The sequence below is a fragment of the Mesoplodon mirus genome (genome assembly GCF_964341445.2).
Source record: "Mesoplodon mirus genome assembly, chromosome: 3".
In the NCBI taxonomy this organism is placed as follows: Eukaryota; Metazoa; Chordata; class Mammalia; order Artiodactyla; family Ziphiidae; genus Mesoplodon; species Mesoplodon mirus.
Genome location: NC_138978.1, coordinates 114,279,460 through 114,296,987, shown reverse-complemented (window position 1 = coordinate 114,296,987; position 17,528 = coordinate 114,279,460). Strand labels below are relative to the sequence as shown.

Sequence of the window (17,528 nt, the reverse complement as noted above, 5' to 3'; positions counted from 1 at the left end):
AAAACTATAATGCCATAAGGCAGCATAGGCTAAGAGTCACAAACAGAACTAAGTGGAATGCGGATGGTAAGTCTTGGTTTGTGGGTGGGCTGTGTCTTCACATGTTGGGACTCTGAGTAGGTGGGGAAATGATACCACTGTTATCAGCTCTTTCATTTTCCATATTCCAGGTCGAGATAAATAAGGTTAGGAGGTAAAAATAATCTATCTCCCACTCCTACCTTCTGTTCCAAACCTGAGGAAAGCATTATTGCTAGGCAACAACAAAGGATAGAAAAAAAAGGAGGAGAAAGAAAGGACAGAAAGTCAAGAATTGTGTTCTCTTTGGATACTGAGACGATGCCTCCAGGGGGCAGCACCAAGGCAGAGAAATACACTAAAATCGCTCATTCCTCCTTTCCTTGGTCTGGGGCTCCCCACACTTCCCCACCATTACTCCTCCCATTCCTTCCAACTTTATTTTTAGCTGCCAGTGGGAGGGGGCAGGATGGGAGGGAAAGTACAGAAAACAGAGAAGGAGAGGGACAGAGGCACAGAGGACTTCTCACGCAGACAGAGACCATCCAGACATGGAGTTCCCCCTCATCCCCCACCTGTTCTTGCCCCTGATGTTCCTGACAGGTGAGGGAGGTTAACTTCTTGCTTTCTGGTGGGAACGGAAGATATATGGATTGTTTAGCATTGGGATCTTTACGGTTAAAATTCTTTGGGATTTAGGTTAAGAGGTTAACTGATTGTATGTTTCGTGTGTGTGTGTGTGTGTGTGTGTGGTGTGTGTGTGTGTGCGTACACATGCGCATGGGTTTGCATTCTTTTGCCCACACATATTACTGCCTGGCAAGGGCTGAAGCTGTCCAGTGCCTTGTGTAATATTTGTGTCCAATTAAATAAAACTTTGTCCTAAGCCCTGGAGGAGTGAGGCGACCAAAAAGAAACATGATGTGAACTTCCACATGGCTAGTCTGATTACTATTATCTCCCTCCCTACTTCTCCCTGCCCTTGGTGGTCTCTGGGTTCCTGAGACATAACTGACTAACAGTGTGGTCAGAACTCTGGGTTTATCTAACCAATGAGCTACAGTTCCTGGTCATACAGCCTTGCCAGTTTCCTGGATGCAAAAAGGCTCACGTACAAAACACTTTTCTGAAAATGAGCTTGGTTTGAGACAGAGCTATAGCCATTGGTGAAAGTGGTGGTGGGGTGGCCTGACAGGGGGTTACTTGAAGGAACAAGTCACAGGAAAGGAACCGTGGGAGGGACAAGAGGCCTGGAATTTTTCCTCATCAGTTCCCTGTAATCTTCGTTTCCTAAAATACCAGCTCTGATTTTAAACAGATTGGGGTTGGGAGGGAAGAGTCAGCAAGAACATGATTGAGGGGGTCTTTAGAGTGGGCTGAGAGTTAAGGAAGAAATGCAAGTAGGCAGAGGGCAGTTGGGAGGGGGGGTGAATTAGAAAGGAAGTGGATCGTGAGAAACTTTGGGAGTGATGGGACCCTTGGAAAGGATGTATGGCAAACCATGTATGTAGGCAGGCAAGTGGCTCCACCCAGTTAATTACCACTGAGGTTTCCAGGGCTGGAATCAGCCAGAGACCTAGACATTGGAGAAAGAGAGTGAGAGTGTAACAATGATACTGGGAGTCCAGAAGAGACAGGAAGAGAAGAAGAGACCCAGACATGCGGTGTTCACTAACCTCCTCTTGTTTTCCCTATGGTCCTGGGTTTAGGAGAATTTGTAAGGATTCACAGCTTGAAGAGGAGGATGTGTAGGAGGAATGATGTAGAAAAGAGGAACTTGACCCTTCCAGACATGTCTGTAAATGAAATTTGGGGGATAGGAATGGAAAGACATCTGTGCAACAGCATGGCAGAGGGCCACAGTTTAGACATCTGGACCCAAACACAGGAAGAAAATCATCCTTGCTTGGAGTACATGACATTCACAGAGTCCAGGGCAGCTTATGAGTAAAAAGAAGGGAGATAGGCTGAGATCAAAAAGTTCCCTTCATGGTTTCTCTCTGGTTGTACCTCTGGGCATTCATTAGGCTCTCTGGCTGATTCCTGCTAACCTTATGATCCTGGCCCCCCAGGTCTCTGCTCCCCCTTTAACCTGGACGTGCATCACCCACGCCTATTTCCAGGGCCACCGGAGGCTGAATTTGGATACAGTGTCTTACAACATGTTGGGGGTGGACGCCGATGGTGAGGAGGAAACCAGAGGGCCGTGGGATTGGGACTGTGATAGAGCTGTTAAAGGGGAGGCAAGGTAGATGGAAATATAAACTAATCTGTTTTTTTGGAAATGGCTGGGGCTCTAGACTTGCTGTCACCATGCCCTTTCCCTCTGGCCTATCTCAAGTGTCATATTTACGCTATGCTTGTATTCATTTCCTCCTCCCAGGATGTTGGTGGGTGCCCCGTGGGATGGGCCTTCAGGTGACCGAAGGGGGGATGTTTATCGCTGCCCTGTAGGGGGCTCCCACAATGCCCCATGTGCCAAGGGCCACTTGGGTAAGAAGACCCCTCACTCTTCCACTCCTAACCCCTAACATTGATTCACTAATAGCTTTGACCCCTTACACCTCACTTTTTTTTTATTTTTAAATTTTTTGGAGCATAGTTGATTTACAATGCTGTGTTAGTTTCAGGTGTACAGCAAAGTGATTCAGTTATACATATACATATATTCATTCTTTTTCAGATTCTTTTCCCATATAGGTTATTATAGAAAACTGAGTAGAGTTCCCTGTGCTATACAGTAGGTCCTTGTTGATTATCTATTTTATATATAGTAGTGTGTGTATGTTAATCCCAAGCTCCTAATTTATCCCTCCCCCCTCCATGTTTCCCCTTTGGTAGCCGTAAGTTTGTTTTCAAAATCTGTGAGTCTGTTTCTGTTTTGTAAATAAGTTCATAGATAACATTAAAAAAAAATTAGACTCCATATATGAGTGATATCACACCTTACTTCTTTACCTCCATATCCCATGTACTCCTCTTCCTGACTTGATCTGGACCTCTTCTCATCCTCTTCCAAAATCACCCTGAACTCAATCACCCCATCTGTGACCCCATGATCTCATGCTCTTCCACTCCACTCCAACCAGGTGACTACCCACTGGGAAATGCATCTCGTCCTGCTGTGAATATGCACCTGGGGATGTCTCTACTGGAGACAGTTGGTGATGGGGGATTCATGGTAAGCTAAGGAAAGGGTGGTGGTGGGGTCTCTGACGGTTTGTGGTAGAGAAAAGGGTGGTATGATAAGGGAAACTGGTCTATGTGGAGGGGTCAAGGAGTTAAAAACCCTAGAAAGCAAGGAGGGGCGTCTTGGGGAGTGGTCTCAATGCCTCTTTTGACAAAGAGCATGTTCTGAGGGTGCCCTCCCAAGCCTGGGAATAACTGTCTCCTCTACCCATCCCCAGGCTTGTGCCCCTCTCTGGTCTCGGGCTTGTGGCTCATCTGTCTTCAGTTCTGGGATATGTGCCCGTGTAGATGCTTCGTTCCGGCCCCAGGGAAGCCTGGCACCCACTGTACAACGTGAGCCAGGAGAAGGGCCTGAGGACTCAGTCCCTAGAACGGGGTGCAGGGTGGGAAAAAGATGGGGCCACAGGGTATGATGCTTGACAGGGGAACTGCATGGCTTATCCTCACTGCTACCTAACATGTCCGCAAAAGCTCCATGTTTCCTAACAGATGAGAATTCAGACTCTTTACCAGGTTGTGAAGGCTCCATGAACTGATTTAATCAACTTCAAAAACTCAACTCTCACTATATCCTTCATACCCTGCACCTTGGCTATAGCCTTCACCTCACCATTCTCCTATGTGTCATCTATTTTTATACCTCCATCTCTTTTTGTTTAAAGTGTTCTCCACCCAAATGCCTTCCTGTTTAGTCTCCTCTCCTCAAACATCTCCAGTCTTCAGTATCTTCTCAGTCGCTGCCTCCTTTGATTCTCCACCATCAGGACTGACCCTCCTTTTTTCTTTCACATCATATAGTGGTGCTATGTTTCTACTAGCACTTGATTCCTTCTTCTTTGTTTTTTTAGTCAATTGTATATATGCCCATCTTCTCTTTTATTCATTTTTATATTTACCCAGGACCTGGCACACTATCTTCCTTATATGTAAGAAGTGCCTGATAAATGTTTGAATTAAATGTGACCTCCTCCCTTGTTGCCCCCATGCCCAATGTCCTTTACCCCTCTGTTCCCCATCACCATACCCCTCCTCCTAGGCTGCCCCACATACATGGATGTCGTCATTGTGTTGGATGGCTCCAACAGCATCTACCCCTGGTCTGAAGTTCAGACCTTCCTGCGAAGACTAGTAGGGAGATTATTTATTGACCCGGAGCAGATACAGGTAAGAGAAGGCAACATGAATGGGCTTGGAGGGGGAGAGACAGGGAGAGAGGAGATAAATGTAGGTAGCATCTTCAGTAGTATCCAGGTGCTCATCTCCCCTCCCTCGCATACCTTCTCCACCCTCCACCCCCATACACACACTCCATTAGAGTGCACACTTTATTCTCAGGTGGGACTGGTACAGTATGGGGAGAGCTCTGTACATGAGTGGTCCCTGGGAGATTTCCGAACCAAAGAAGAAGTGATGAGAGCAGCAAGGAACCTGAGCCGGCGGGAGGGACGAGAAACAAAGACTGCTCAAGCAATAATGATGGCCTGGTGAGGCACTGGGAAGGGGGGGTGGGAAGCCAGAAGGTTTAGGGGAGGCTTTGGAGTGCAGTGTGTACATCCCAAGATGTCTTGCCAGCTTATCTTTGTTTGCACACTAATGTAGGTGGGGGAAGGCTAAATTGGCTGTCATCGCACTCACTGCATTTCTACAAATTGTCTGTGTCTGTGTCTCTCCATGTTTCTGCTTTATTTATCTCTGCAGACAATTCTCTCTGTCTATATACCTCCACTCCCGCTTTGCCCTTGGCCCTCGGGTTTTCCACCACTCATGTCCTAGCCCATTTTCCAAACGTGACAAAACTCATCTCTGGGAAGACTCCCCTGACCTGACCATTCTCCTTTATTCTACGTTCCCTTAATATTTGTCTTCCTAAATACAATATTTGCTGAATGAATCTATGAGTGAATGGATTTTATACTTACTTGCATTGATGATATGCTGCTCTACATGTTCTATGACATTCAGACATTTGAGCTCTTACTGTGTGCCAGTCTCTACGCTAGACAGTTGAGGAGATGGGCTAAAAGGCAAGAGGCCTGGCCTCGGTGAACTGCCGACGGTGTTAAGTACTATGTGTATGTGTATCTATCTGCACACATCTGATCACACCTCACTCCTTTCTCTATCTTCTCAGCACAGAAGGATTCAGTCAGTCCCATGGGGGCCGACCAGAGGCTGCCAGGCTACTGGTGGTTGTCACTGATGGAGAGTCACATGATGGAGAGGAACTTCCTACAGCACTAAAGGCCTGCGAAGCTGGAAGAGTGACACGCTATGGGATTGCGGTGAGAACAGCTCTGGATCTGGAAGGATAGAAGGGATTGGAGAGGGTGACACTGAGGACTGGGAACTTAAGGAAAACGGACATTGACCACTTCCCAGACATCAGCCATATTCCCTTTCTTCTCTTTAGTTGGCTGTGTCCTGTACAGCTCTACCGTCTCACAGCACACAGCTAGCAGACCCCACCTTTATCTCCTGACCCCAGGTCCTTGGTCACTACCTCCGGCGGCAGCGAGACCCCAGTTCTTTCCTGCGGGAAATCAGAGCTATTGCCAGTGATCCAGACGAGAGATTCTTCTTCAATGTCACAGATGAAGCAGCACTGACTGACATTGTGGATGCATTAGGGGACCGGATTTTTGGCCTTGAGGGTAATGATTACCCTGGAGAAACAGAGGACAGGGTAGGGGGAGTTCTGGGGTATAGGTGGGCTTCTGGAGTAAGTTCAGAAGGTCAAAGGGGAAACTGTCTCCCCTTATATTGCCTCATGATGTTTTCTCACACTCAAGGGTCCCATGGAGAAAATGAAAGCTCCTTTGGGTTGGAAATGTCTCAGATTGGTTTCTCTACTCATCGGCTAAAGGTTGGACAGACTCTGACCCCTCTCAACATCTGACTCCTTCCAGCCTCTAACTCAGACAGCTTCAACCCCAGGGCTCTTCTGGATTCCTCCTTTAACCAATGTCCATGCTGACCTTCCCTTACCTCACCAACTAACCCCAGCATGCCCTCAGTGACCCTCTCACTCCTGGAGAGCTTTTTCTTCTTATTCCCCGCTGTCTTTTTAGCGACCCCATCTGGTTCTGCCCTACAGGATGGGATTCTCTTCGGGATGGTAGGGGCTTATGACTGGGGGGGCTCAGTGTTATGGCTTGAAGAAGGTCGCCGCCTCTTCCCGCCACGGACGGCCCTGGAAGATGAGTTCCCCCCTGCATTGCAGAACCATGCAGCCTACCTGGGTGAGTAGCAGAGAGCTGCAAAGGATTAGACGGTGGAGGGGGAAAAAAATGCTTCCTCAGTGGGGGGTGGGATGGAGGGTATAAGGTACTCACTCTTAACTCATGCAATTTCTCACTGATCTCCTGCTACCTTCCTTTGGGACCCCCTTCTGTGCCTTTAGGGAAACCTCCTACTCTGACCCCATCTTCTTTCCCTTTCACCCCCGATTCCTTGTCCACTTCTAGGTTACTCTGTTTCCTCCATGCTTTTGCGGGGTGGACGCCGCCTCTTTCTCTCAGGAGCTCCTCGGTTTAGACATCGAGGAAAGGTCATCGCCTTCCAGCTTAAGAAAGATGGGGCTGTGAGGGTCGCCCAGAGCCTCCAGGGGGAGCAGGTAGGGCATCCAAGGGAGGGTGAGACCCTTGGCTTCTGAGGGACCTTCAGGCTGTGGGGGAAGAGAGTGAAGGGACAAGAGAGGGGCCTTAAAAGTCTGTGTTGAATTCTGGTTGGCAGAGTCTGTCAGGGATGTGAGGAGCAGATTGGCAGGTGCTTCCCAATTGTCCATAGTCTTGCCTTCCCTTTCCTCTGGGGTCACCACTACCCACCGCTCTCCAGATTGGCTCGTACTTTGGCAGTGAGCTCTGCCCATTGGATACGGATGGGGATGGAACAACTGACGTCTTGCTTGTGGCTGCCCCCATGTTCCTGGGGCCCCAGAACAAGGAGACAGGACGTGTTTATGTGTACCTGGTGGGCCAGGTGAGACTTGCTGGGATACCCTAGAACTTGTCTGTGGGGGCAATGGGAGTGAGGGAAGGCACACACATTTGAGGGCTGGCTGAGAGGTTGGGACTGTCAAATCAGCATCTTCTGTCTTCTCCTCACCTCCACCAGCAGTCCTTGCTGACACTCCAGGGAACACTTCAGCCAGAGCCCCCGCAGGATGCTCGGTTTGGCTTTGCCATGGCTGCCCTTCCTGATCTGAACCAAGATGGTTTTGCTGATGTGGCTATGGGAGCGCCCCTGGAGGATGGGCACCGTGGAGCACTGTACCTCTATCACGGGACCCAGAGTGGAGTCAAGCCCTGTCCTGCCCAGGTCAGGAGTGCCCCGACGAGGCAGGGACATGGTGGGAGGAAGGGGAAAGGAGGTGCACCCTTTGGTCATCATTGCTCCCCTGGGCTTGAGACCCAAACGGAACAAGTGCCTTTTTTATCAGTAGTCAAAAAGGTGAGGCGGTGGGGTAGGAAACATGTTGTTGTACTAGAGACTCCTGAACACAGGCAAGTTTCTCTCATTCCTCCTCGTGCCTGAGGGGAGAATGAGAAAAAGCCAGGTGGGAGGCCTGGGAAACCAGCTGTGTGAGTCTCTGCTCAGTGTCTCCTCTCTCCCTCTCAGCGGATTGCTGCTGTCTCCATGCCACAGGCCCTCAGCTACTTTGGCCGAAGTGTGGATGGCCGGTTAGATCTGGATGGAGATGACCTGGTAGATGTCGCTGTGGGTGCCCAAGGGGCAGCCATCCTGCTCAGGTGAGTGGCCCCAGCTCAGGTGGCAGTAGACAGCATGGCAGCATGGTTAAAAGCAAGGGCTTTGGAGTCACAAAGTTACATTTGGCTTTCTTGATCAACTTACTCTGTGCCTCCGGTTCCTAGTTTATAAAATGGGAATAATAATCGTACCTGTCTTAGAGGTTTGTTGTGAGGATTAAACGCGATAATCTGTGAAAAGATCTAAACACAGTGCCTAGCACACGGCAAGTGCTGATTAAATGTTAGCGATTGGGACTTGCCTGGTGGTGCAGTGGTTAAGAATCCGCCTGCCAATGCAGGGGACATGGGTTCAAGCCCTGGTCCGGGAAGATCCCACATGCCGCGGAGCAACTAAGCCCGTGCGCCACAACTACTAAGCCCGTGTACCACAACTACTGAAACCCACACACCTAGAGCCCATGCTCCACAACGGGAGAGGCCACTGCAATGAGAAGCCCATGCACCAAGGCCAAGAGTAGCCCCTGCTCGCCGCAGCTAGAGAGAAAGCCCACACGCAGCAGTGAAGACCTAGGCAGCCAAAAATAAAAATAAATTAATTTTTGAAAAATGTTAGCTATTATCTTACTTCTGTCAGAAGGTTCAGGGGAGGCGGACACATGTGTCCCCTAGCTCCTTATTCTTTCCTTTGACCTCAGGGAGGCAAACACTGGGGACTGCCTTTCTCAAAGGGCTTTCTTCCCTCTGCTAGACTTTCTTTCCCACCCTGTTCCCAGCTCCCGGCCCATTGTCCACCTGGCCCCTTCACTGGATGTGACCCCGCTGGCCATCAGTGTGGTTCAGAGGGACTGCAAGCGACGCAGCCAGGAGGCAGCCTGCCTATCCGCAGCCCTTTGCTTCCAAGTGACCTCCCGCACTCCCGGCCGCTGGGATCGCCAATTCCGTGAGTGACTAGAGTGCATGCTAGGCAGCTCTCAACCCCTTGCCTGCCATGGTCTTGGGACCCCTCTCCACCTGCACTCTTGCCTGCCCCATTCAGATGTGCGGTTCACAGCATCGCTGGATGAGTGGACAGCTGGGGCCCGTGCAGCGTTTGACGGCTCTGGCCAGAGGCTGTCCCCTCGGCGGCTCCGGCTCAGTGTGGGGACTATTACTTGTGAGCCACTGCACTTCCATGTGCTGGTGAGGAGGGGGCAGGAACTGCTTTGCATCAGGGCCTGGGAGTGAGGAGAAGACTGGATCAGAGGGAGGACTTTCTGCTGGATCGGCAAGAAAGCCAGAGTCAGGAAAGTGAGAAAGAGCAGACTGTGGAGTCAGGCTGATCTGGGTTTGAATCCTGCTCTGCCGTTTACCACCTATGAATTCTGGCAAGTCATATAACCTGCAAACCTTAGTTTCCTTGCCTGAAAAGGGGGGATAATAATAACAACTACAAAATAGGAGTTAGCTGTCTTAGAATTAAATGTAATAGTATTGATAAAACCTTAGGACAGTGCCCAGCACCTAGAAAGTGCTCAGTAAATATCGCCATCATTATCACATTCTGCTAGGATTCCTGGGTCGTATCCCTAATCCTGGCTCCCCATGATCCTTGACTCTGGTTTCTCTCAGGATACATCAGATTACCTCCGGCCAGTGGCCTTGACTGTGACCTTCGCTTTGGACAACACCACAAAGCCAGGGCCTGTGCTGGATGAGGGCTCACCCACCTCCATACGAAAGCTGGTCAGAAGTGCCAAGCCCTGCCCTGCCCTGGGTCCCAACACTGCCCTTCTCAGTGAATTCAAGAGAAAGGGGAGGGAGGAGACATGAGATCACAGTGAAATCTAACTTGGGCACCCGCTCTTTTCACTTTTCCCTCAATCCCATTCCTTTCTCCCACGCCTTCCTCTCAGCCCTCAGCCCCTTCTCTCTCCTCTAGGTCCCCTTCTCGAAGGACTGTGGCCCTGACAATGAATGTGTCACAGATCTGGTACTTCGAGCTAATATGGACATCAGAGGCTCCAGGTGGGGTGGACGTGAACTGGCCAAATGGGGGTGACCCGAGACAGATCAGAAGGGACTTGAAGGGAGATGGAGAGTTGTTTCTTGCCCAGGAAGACAGAAGCGAGGCTTCTGGCGCTCCTTCAACTCTGGGCTCTCTTTTATCCACGACTCCTAGGAAGGACCCATTCGTGGTTCGAGGTGGTCGGAGGAAAGTGTTGGTGTCAGCAACTCTGAAGAACAGGAAGGAAAATGCCTACAACACTAGCCTGAGCCTCAGCTTCTCCAGAAACCTTCACCTATCCAGTTTTACTCCTCAGGTGCCCTTGGAGGAGGGAATATGGGAGGAGGAGGATTGGGGTATTGGCTGTGAGGGGCCCTAGGGAAAGGCTTGCAGTGTTTAGAGGCTGCAGGCAGGAGGGCAGTTGCAGCCCCACCTTAGCCTCCACCCCCCTTCCTCTGCTCTCAGGGGGACGGCCCAGTGAAGGTGGAGTGTGCAGCCCCTTCCCCTCATGCCCGCCTCTGCAGCGTGGGGCATCCTGTCTTCCAGGCTGGAGCCAAGGTGAGTTGGGGCCCAGGATGAGAAAGGGCCTCTGAGAGATCAGGGGCTGGAATCTGATCTAAACTCAGATCCTAAACTCCCAGGGCCTGGGAGTTTAGGAAAGGAGGCACACAAGAGCTCCTGTTCCTCTGTAGTTGTCCCATGAGGAGAAATCTACCATGTCCCTCTCCCCCAGGTGACCTTTCTGCTAGAGTTTGAGTTTAGCTGCTCCTTCCTCCTGAGCCAGGTCCTTGTGAGGCTGACTGCCACCAGGTGAGAACAATGGGCATTTCCTCCCAGGCCTCTCCTGTTGGGTCTTGGTGGTGGTGGTGTGCGGGTGGGAACAGGGGTGGAAACAGCGTGACTCCTTTACTCTAGAGAGGGGTGTCTGAGACAGGGCTGGGATGCGAGCCTCTCCCCCTGACCCTACAGCAATAGCCTGGAGAGAAATGGCACGCTTCATGATAACACAGCCCAGACCTCAGCCTACATCCAGTATGAGCCTCACCTCCTATTCTCTAGGTATGGCTCAGCTCCCCCACTGAGACCCCATTCTGACCCCAGACTCATACTCTTTATGTTTCCCCCCTCTCCCTCCATGTGCTTCAGTGTTCCCAAACACCAAACCCTTAGGGCTGCTCTATCTTTTTACCCTCAGTCCCACTCATGCTGAAGCTTCTCTTAAGCATCTTTCTTTCTTAGGTATAGGTATACCTATGCATCCTAGTTGTAGGGCTTTGCTGGGCCCTGGGGGTTGGAGCTGGTGTGATGGGATATGGGATGTGGCCATAAAGTTTGTACCAAGTCTATGTCATGTCTCATTTCTATCTTCTCTATGTACCCCCATCTGTTTATCCATGTGCTGGCCCTACCTTCCCTGAATCCATGTCTGTGTGCTGATCATGTGCCCCTGTGTCTGTGTCATGGCTGTGACCATGTGCTTCCTGACTTGGTGTCCACGCAGTGAGTCCACTCTGCACCGCTATGAGGTTCACCCATATGGGACCCTCCCAGTGGGCCCTGGCCCTGAATTCAAAACCACTCTTAGGGTGAGAAGCTGGAGGGACCTTGGCCTAAGCAGAGGGAGGGGGAGGAGTTCCTGGGAAAAGGATGGGAGGAGTCTCTCTTAGATTTCAGTGGTATTGAGGGTAAAGGGGAACAGATGAGGAAGGGTCTTTCTCTGTCTCTCGCCTCTTCCCATTTCCAATCCTCCTTTTAGGTTCAGAACCTTGGCTGCTATGTGGTCAGTGGCCTCATCATCTCAGCCCTCCTTCCAGCTGTGGCCCATGGGGGCAATTACTTCCTGTCACTGTCTCAAGTCATCACTAACAATGTGAGTCTGGGCTAGGGGCGTATGGAACCCTGCCATCTTGATTTGGTGGACTCACCCAGCTCCCAGTGTCCTGGGTCACTGCTCTCAGGGCTCCTCCCTCCCTGGGGGCGCCTTTCTTTCACATATGTAGCTTCTTTGAGAAGAAAGAAAGGGATCACCCAGGGGAGAACTACAAGAGTGTGGGTGGTGTGCTCCTGCTCAGCCTGGAGTGGCCGGCCTCTCACCATCAAGAGGGTCCCTCAAGTTGGATCTTCCTCTAGGCAAGCTGCACAGTGCAGAACCTGACTGAGCCCCCAGAGCCCCCTGTGCATCCAGAGGAGCTTCAGCACACAAGCTGGCTGGTATGAGTCACAAGAGGGTGAAGAAGTGTCCAGAGTGGGAATGCAGGGGGGAGCAGTAGAGTTTGGAGCCTTGGGCTGGAGAGTAGAGTGGGAAGTGAGGGATATTTCCACCCCAGCGTCCTGATCTGTCTCTCTCTTCTGGTAGAATGGGAACAATTCCCGGTGTCAGGTCATGAGGTGCCACCTTGGACGACTGGCAAAGGGGACTGAGGTCTCTGTTGGACTACTGAGGCTGGTTCACAATGAATTTTTCCGAAGGGTAAACTTTTCCTTTTCCACTGCTTTCCCCTGCTGCTCCTATCTGAGACTTTAGCATAGCCTTTTCCAGTAGACAGACTCATGTTCAAGTTCGAGCTTTGCCTCCTACTCACAAAGTTATTTCATTTTTCTAAGTTTCTTTCTCCTCATCTCTAAAATGGGGAAGAAAAGACCTACTTCATGGGGTTGTTGTAAAGACTAAGTGAATAATGAGATGAACTCACTAGAAGCTAGTTACTATTCTTGTATTTTCCTCCATTTATCATCTCTTAGTGTTATATCAATAATCAATCAACATTTATAGGATACCTAAATTCAATCAACCCATCAAATGCCTGCTATATAAAAAGCCCTCTATTAGGTAGACACTGAGGAGAATATCCCCAACATTTAGCACCATGCCTAACTCATTGTAGTGATTTAATACATTTTTATTAAATGAATGAGTAAATAGTTGATATTACATGCAGGGTAAGCATGGAGGGTAGTGGGAAGTGATATTGTATAGTGAAAGAGATCTAGATTATGAAAGTTCTTTAAAGCCGGGAAGATGAAATCGAACCTAATATGATAGGCAGTCAGGAGTCGTGTGAGTTCCTGAGCAGGGAAATGACCTCTTAATTATAACAGCTGTTTAGTACTAGGGGTTTATATTGTGCTTTCCCGTGTTCCGTATACTTTGAATTACACAAGGTCCCTGAGATGTAGGCATCTTTCAGGGAAGTTAAGTCTGACAGGCCATGCTTCCCTAAGTCTGGTACTCTCTTTATCTCTCTTTGGTATCCTTTTTTCATTCATTTACTTATTCTTTTAACAAAGATTTATTGAGAAACTGTGCTAGGCACTAGGGACACATAAATTACTAACACACAACCCTTGACCTCAAGGATCTTATAGTTCAGAGGTGAAAGACAGAGAAGTAAACAGAATATTATAACCTGATCCAGGGTGATGGGGGTTAGGAGGGAACACTTCCCTACTTCCCAGAGGGGATGACATCTAAAGGAAGGGTAAGAGTTAGCCAAAGAAAGAGGAGTTGAATGCATTTCATGTAGAGCCAACAGAGTATATGAAGGGCCATAGGCTTTCCATCTGTTACCCTTCTTTTCTTTCCCCATCGGTCTCCAACCTTTGCCTCTGGTTTTGAACGTCCTGGAAGTTGTGCCCCTCAGCCTCATCTTGGCCATTAGGGTTCTGAGAGCCTCATCACCTGATGATGGCTCACTTTATTTAAAAAAATTTTTTTTTGAATTTTCTTTTATTTTTTTATACAGCAGATTCTTATTAGTTATCCATTTTATACATATATTAGTCAATCCCCATCTCCCAGTTCAGATGATGGCTCACTTTAAATGTCTTTCCATTCACAGGCCAAATTCAAGTCTCTGACAGTGGTCAGCACCTTCGAGCTGGGAACTGAGGAGGGCAGTGTCCTACAGCTGACTGAAGCCTCCCGTTGGAGTGAGGTGGGGCTGGAGACTGAGTCTGAGAGTTGTGGAACTAGTAAGGGTGGCAGTGGCCTAAGGGCACCTGTGAGCTTTTTCAGAACAGAGGTGTCTTCACTAGGCAGCAGTCAGGGAGTCAGAAGTGATAAATCAGAATGGTGGGGTCCCACTGCCTCCATTCCTACCTCAGTCTCTTTCCTTTTAGTCTTCTGTTTTGCGGCTGGCTTTGCTACAATGTGGGGTGAGGCTAGCTGGGCAAAAGGGTGGAAATAAAAAACAACTCTCCTTCCTATGCAGAGCCTCCTGGAGGTGATTCAGTCCCGCCCTGTCCTCATCTCCCTGTGGATCCTCATTGGCAGTGTCCTGGGAGGGCTGCTTCTGCTTGCTCTCCTTGTCTTCTGCCTTTGGAAGGTAAGCACTGCTGTCGTGGGGAGTATGGGGCATGGTGCTCATGAATTAAGGAATCCTTGATTGTAGCCGGGAGAACTGGATTTGTGCTGGGCAGCTAAGCAGGCTGTGGGTGTCATGCCCAGATCTCCTTCACTGTCCTCCACAAATGTTGGTTGAATTAAACTAAGCCAAATAAAATAAATTTGAATCTCAGTTTTGGAAGCAGAACAAAATTGAAGACTTCAGATACATCTGAGGGCTGTTGGCCGGGTCCCCAGGCAGGGCATTTGGTGAAGACTCTTATCTCTTTCCCTACAGCTTGGCTTCTTTGCCCGTAAGAAAATCCCCGAGGAAGAAAAAAGAGAAGAGAAATTGGAGCAATGAATGTAGAATAAAGCCCTAGAAAGTCCTCCCTGGCAGCTTCTCCAAAAGACTTGCATAACAGCAGAGGTTTGGGGGCTCAGATGGGACAAGAAGAAGCCTCTGGACTATCTCCCCAGACCTGCAGCCTGACTTGACCTTTGAGTCATGAGGATGCTGCTGGCAAGAGATGAGGCCTTACCTCAGATGAGAAGGGCTGGCACTAAACACTCCCACCCTGTGCTTCCCTCCTTACCATCCTGGTTCCAGAGCCAACACTGGGGCCTTAGTGTAGGGCCCTTTTTTCCCCATCCCCAGGAATCAAGAATTTTTTGCCTAGGTCCCTGACTTCTTTCAGTTTCCCTCTACATCCTCCCTCACAATTTGGAAAGAACGAGGGTTATCTTCCTCCATTTCCCACCTCTCACCTTCCTGCCTTCTCCCCACTCCACAGGAGAGAGCTGACGTTGGCTTGAACGAAGTAAAGTCAACATCTGCTGCTTTCCTGTGGAGTCTGGTGATTCAGAGGGCCGGATGGGGAGAGTCAACAGGAAAAAAGGAGGGAGGAGGAAAAGCCACAAGAGACATTCTGTACAATTCCAAGGAACAGAGAAGCCTTTAGACAGGCAACTGCCATCCCCCTGAAACCTGAGACTTTGGTGGTGCACTCGCCCGCCCTCAGGTGCTGGTGAAACGGAGCTGCCCCAGGCCTGCTGGGCAAGGGTTTCCCAACTCTCCAGCCTTCCCTGGGAGCAAAGCCAGAGCTGGGTGCCCGATTCTCTGGAGCCAGGGGCCCCCACGTGGCTAGAGCTGGAATAACAGAGAAGACTGGATACCCTAGGCAGTGTTCTCCTCTCTCAGGCCTCACACACTCATGAGCCCTCCTTGGAGCCTCCTTATAGAAACTAGAGAGAAGGGAGAGAAGGGAATTGATGGTGGGAAACCCTTTCACCTTACTAGATTTGGGAAGCAGCAGCTCCATGGGGTCTGAATTAAGGAAGAAGCTGAAGTAGGTGGCAAGAGGTCTCTGGGAAGGAAGCCCTTACTTACTTGGCACTGTTTATGTAGCACAAATAGCTCCTAGGAAAAGTTTCTGGGGCATCTCCAGTCATACCTTGTAGGGCTTCTCTGGTACAATCAGTTGGACAGCCCTTGCTTGATGTTTACTGGAAATTCTCAAGTTAGTTTCTATCTCTGGACCACCCCACCACCTGCCTCCCATTTTTTGGTCATGGCCAGTAAAGAGAATTGGTTTCTCATTGACAACTGGGTAACACCGTTCTCTGTAATAAAGACTTTGGACACCAAAGTTAGTTACTGGTCTCCAGAGGGCAGCTCTGACAGCCATTTAAAGAATCAGCACCCATTTAGAGCTGAGAAGAGAGGGGACCCGATTGGGCAGTTGACTAGCCGCCACAGACTCTGTCCTCCAGGGCTGTTCTTGAGATCTGGTCACAGTGTTTATTTTGGCATGTCTCTGGCCTTTTTCAGACAACATTGTCTCTGTTTCCTAGCAGGGTAGACAGTATATCAGATGGTCAGAACAAATAAAGTTCAGTGTCAAATGACTTCTGGCTCTCTTTGAGTTCCCTGGGATATAGACTGTTCACAAAGGGTGAGAGGTGGAGTCTCGGTTTACCTTGAGACCTTATACAATTGAGTCCCTGGAAGGCAAGGTTATGAAGTATTTGAAATGTTTTCTGTGACTCTCCCACTGGAGATGTACTCTAGCCTCCTGCAATCCTCACCTACTTAAGTGAGCGTAGAGTGTAAAATGTGTAGGTTTGGTAAACACATAGGCCTATACTGAAATCCCAGGTCTGCCATTTATGAGCTAAGCAGCTTTGGGCAAGTCATAACTACCCTGAGGCTCAGATAAAAGGCTGTGTAGAGCAGTGGTTAAGAATGAAGACAGGGGCTTCCCTGGTGGTGCAGTGGTTGAGAGTCCGCCTGCCGATGCAGGGGACACGGGTTCGTGCCCCGGTCCGGGAGGATCCCACATGCCGCGGAGCGGCTAGGCCCGTGAGTCATGGCCCCTGAGCCTGCGTTTCCGGAGCCTGTGCTCCGCAATGGGAGAGGCCACAGCAGTGAGAGGCCCGCGTACCGCAAAAAAAAAAAAAAAAGAATGAAGACAGACTTGGGTTTAAATCTAAGCTCTACCACTTAAATCCTGCTTGACCTTGAACAGATTTAACTTCTCAATGTCTTGACTTTCTTGACTTTAAACTTATTAGGGTTGTGAGGACTAAATGAGATGATTCAAGTGAACATATAGTAAGTACTTAATAAATGGTAACTATTGTTATAGTTACCTGGCCTATTAGGCTGGGACAACCATTCTGTGCCAAGCTGGTGAGTTATTTTGTGGCAGGAGGATCCATGGTGGCCCTTAGTACAATTCATATAGGCTATAGTTTGATCAACATTTATGCAGCACACTTGTTTCTGGGGCAAGGACTGAGGCCATGGTTATGTTGACAGACTTCCCCTCTTTATCCCCAGTCAGCCTGCAAAGGGCGATGGATATCCTTGAGGACTGGTTCATCTAATTCTCTCTCCACATGATTAAAAAGCACTTTTAATATTTTTCTCCACCTAGAGATCCTTCTCTTCTCTATTCCTCAGCGCCAGAACGGGACTTTCTCTAACCCCAACCTATTCTTCAAAAAGCCTGTTACCTCTTTCTTTGAAGCAGAGTCAGTTTGAGAAGCAACTGTAGAAACACCAGGCTCTCCTCAGACACACAGGTGTTGCTTTCTTCTCATCGTTGCTCCTTTGTTCCTTTATTCATTCTTTTGTTCATTCACTCATCAGACATTAAGCACCTAATATGTGCTAGGCAATTTGAATAATATAAAATGCAGCTCCTACCATCAAAGATCCCAGTCTAGTAGGGGAAACAAACATGTAAACATATAATGGAAAATACAGAGAGCTGGTTGCTAGATGACATATCAGTATTAG

At 49.2% G+C, this 17,528-nt stretch overlaps 1 protein-coding gene across 3 annotated transcripts; it reads left to right on the top strand.

Annotated features, from left to right (window-relative positions):
• Positions 1 to 233: 233 nt before the first annotated feature.
• ITGA10 (integrin subunit alpha 10) lies at positions 234 to 16,252 on the top strand. Of its 3 annotated transcripts, XM_082616485.1 has the most exons (30): positions 235 to 621; positions 2,091 to 2,202; positions 2,402 to 2,511; positions 3,108 to 3,199; positions 3,426 to 3,540; positions 4,244 to 4,371; positions 4,543 to 4,691; positions 5,339 to 5,489; positions 5,693 to 5,858; positions 5,997 to 6,070; positions 6,302 to 6,446; positions 6,672 to 6,820; positions 7,042 to 7,185; positions 7,321 to 7,524; positions 7,825 to 7,955; positions 8,690 to 8,856; positions 8,953 to 9,095; positions 9,525 to 9,638; positions 9,835 to 9,920; positions 10,075 to 10,216; positions 10,366 to 10,458; positions 10,634 to 10,710; positions 10,870 to 10,959; positions 11,402 to 11,486; positions 11,657 to 11,770; positions 12,031 to 12,111; positions 12,257 to 12,370; positions 13,740 to 13,835; positions 14,112 to 14,225; positions 14,523 to 16,252. In XM_082616485.1, the coding sequence occupies exons 1-30, from the start codon at positions 570 to 572 to the stop codon at positions 14,586 to 14,588; spliced, it is 3,504 nt and encodes a 1,167-aa protein (XP_082472611.1). In that variant the 5' UTR covers positions 235 to 569; the 3' UTR covers positions 14,589 to 16,252. The 3 variants fall into 3 exon arrangements, 2 of the variants coding, with proteins under 2 accessions (XP_082472611.1, XP_082472612.1); XM_082616486.1 differs by lacking the exon at positions 10,870 to 10,959; XR_014293612.1 differs by lacking the exons at positions 11,402 to 11,486; positions 13,740 to 13,835; positions 14,112 to 14,225; positions 14,523 to 16,252 and having other exon boundaries at positions 234 to 621; positions 12,257 to 12,345.
• The last annotated feature ends 1,276 nt before the right edge of the window (positions 16,253 to 17,528 follow it).

Coding starts and splice junctions, on each gene's coding strand:
- ITGA10 (XM_082616485.1), top strand. CDS start 570: ATGGAGTTCCCCCTCATCCCCCACCTGTTCTTGCCCCTGATGTTCCTG. Junction 8,857..8,952: donor CCGCTGGGATCGCCAATTCC/GTGAGTGACTAG, acceptor TGCCCCATTCAG/ATGTGCGGTTCACAGCATCG. Junction 12,112..12,256: donor TTCAGCACACAAGCTGGCTG/GTATGAGTCACA, acceptor CTCTTCTGGTAG/AATGGGAACAATTCCCGGTG.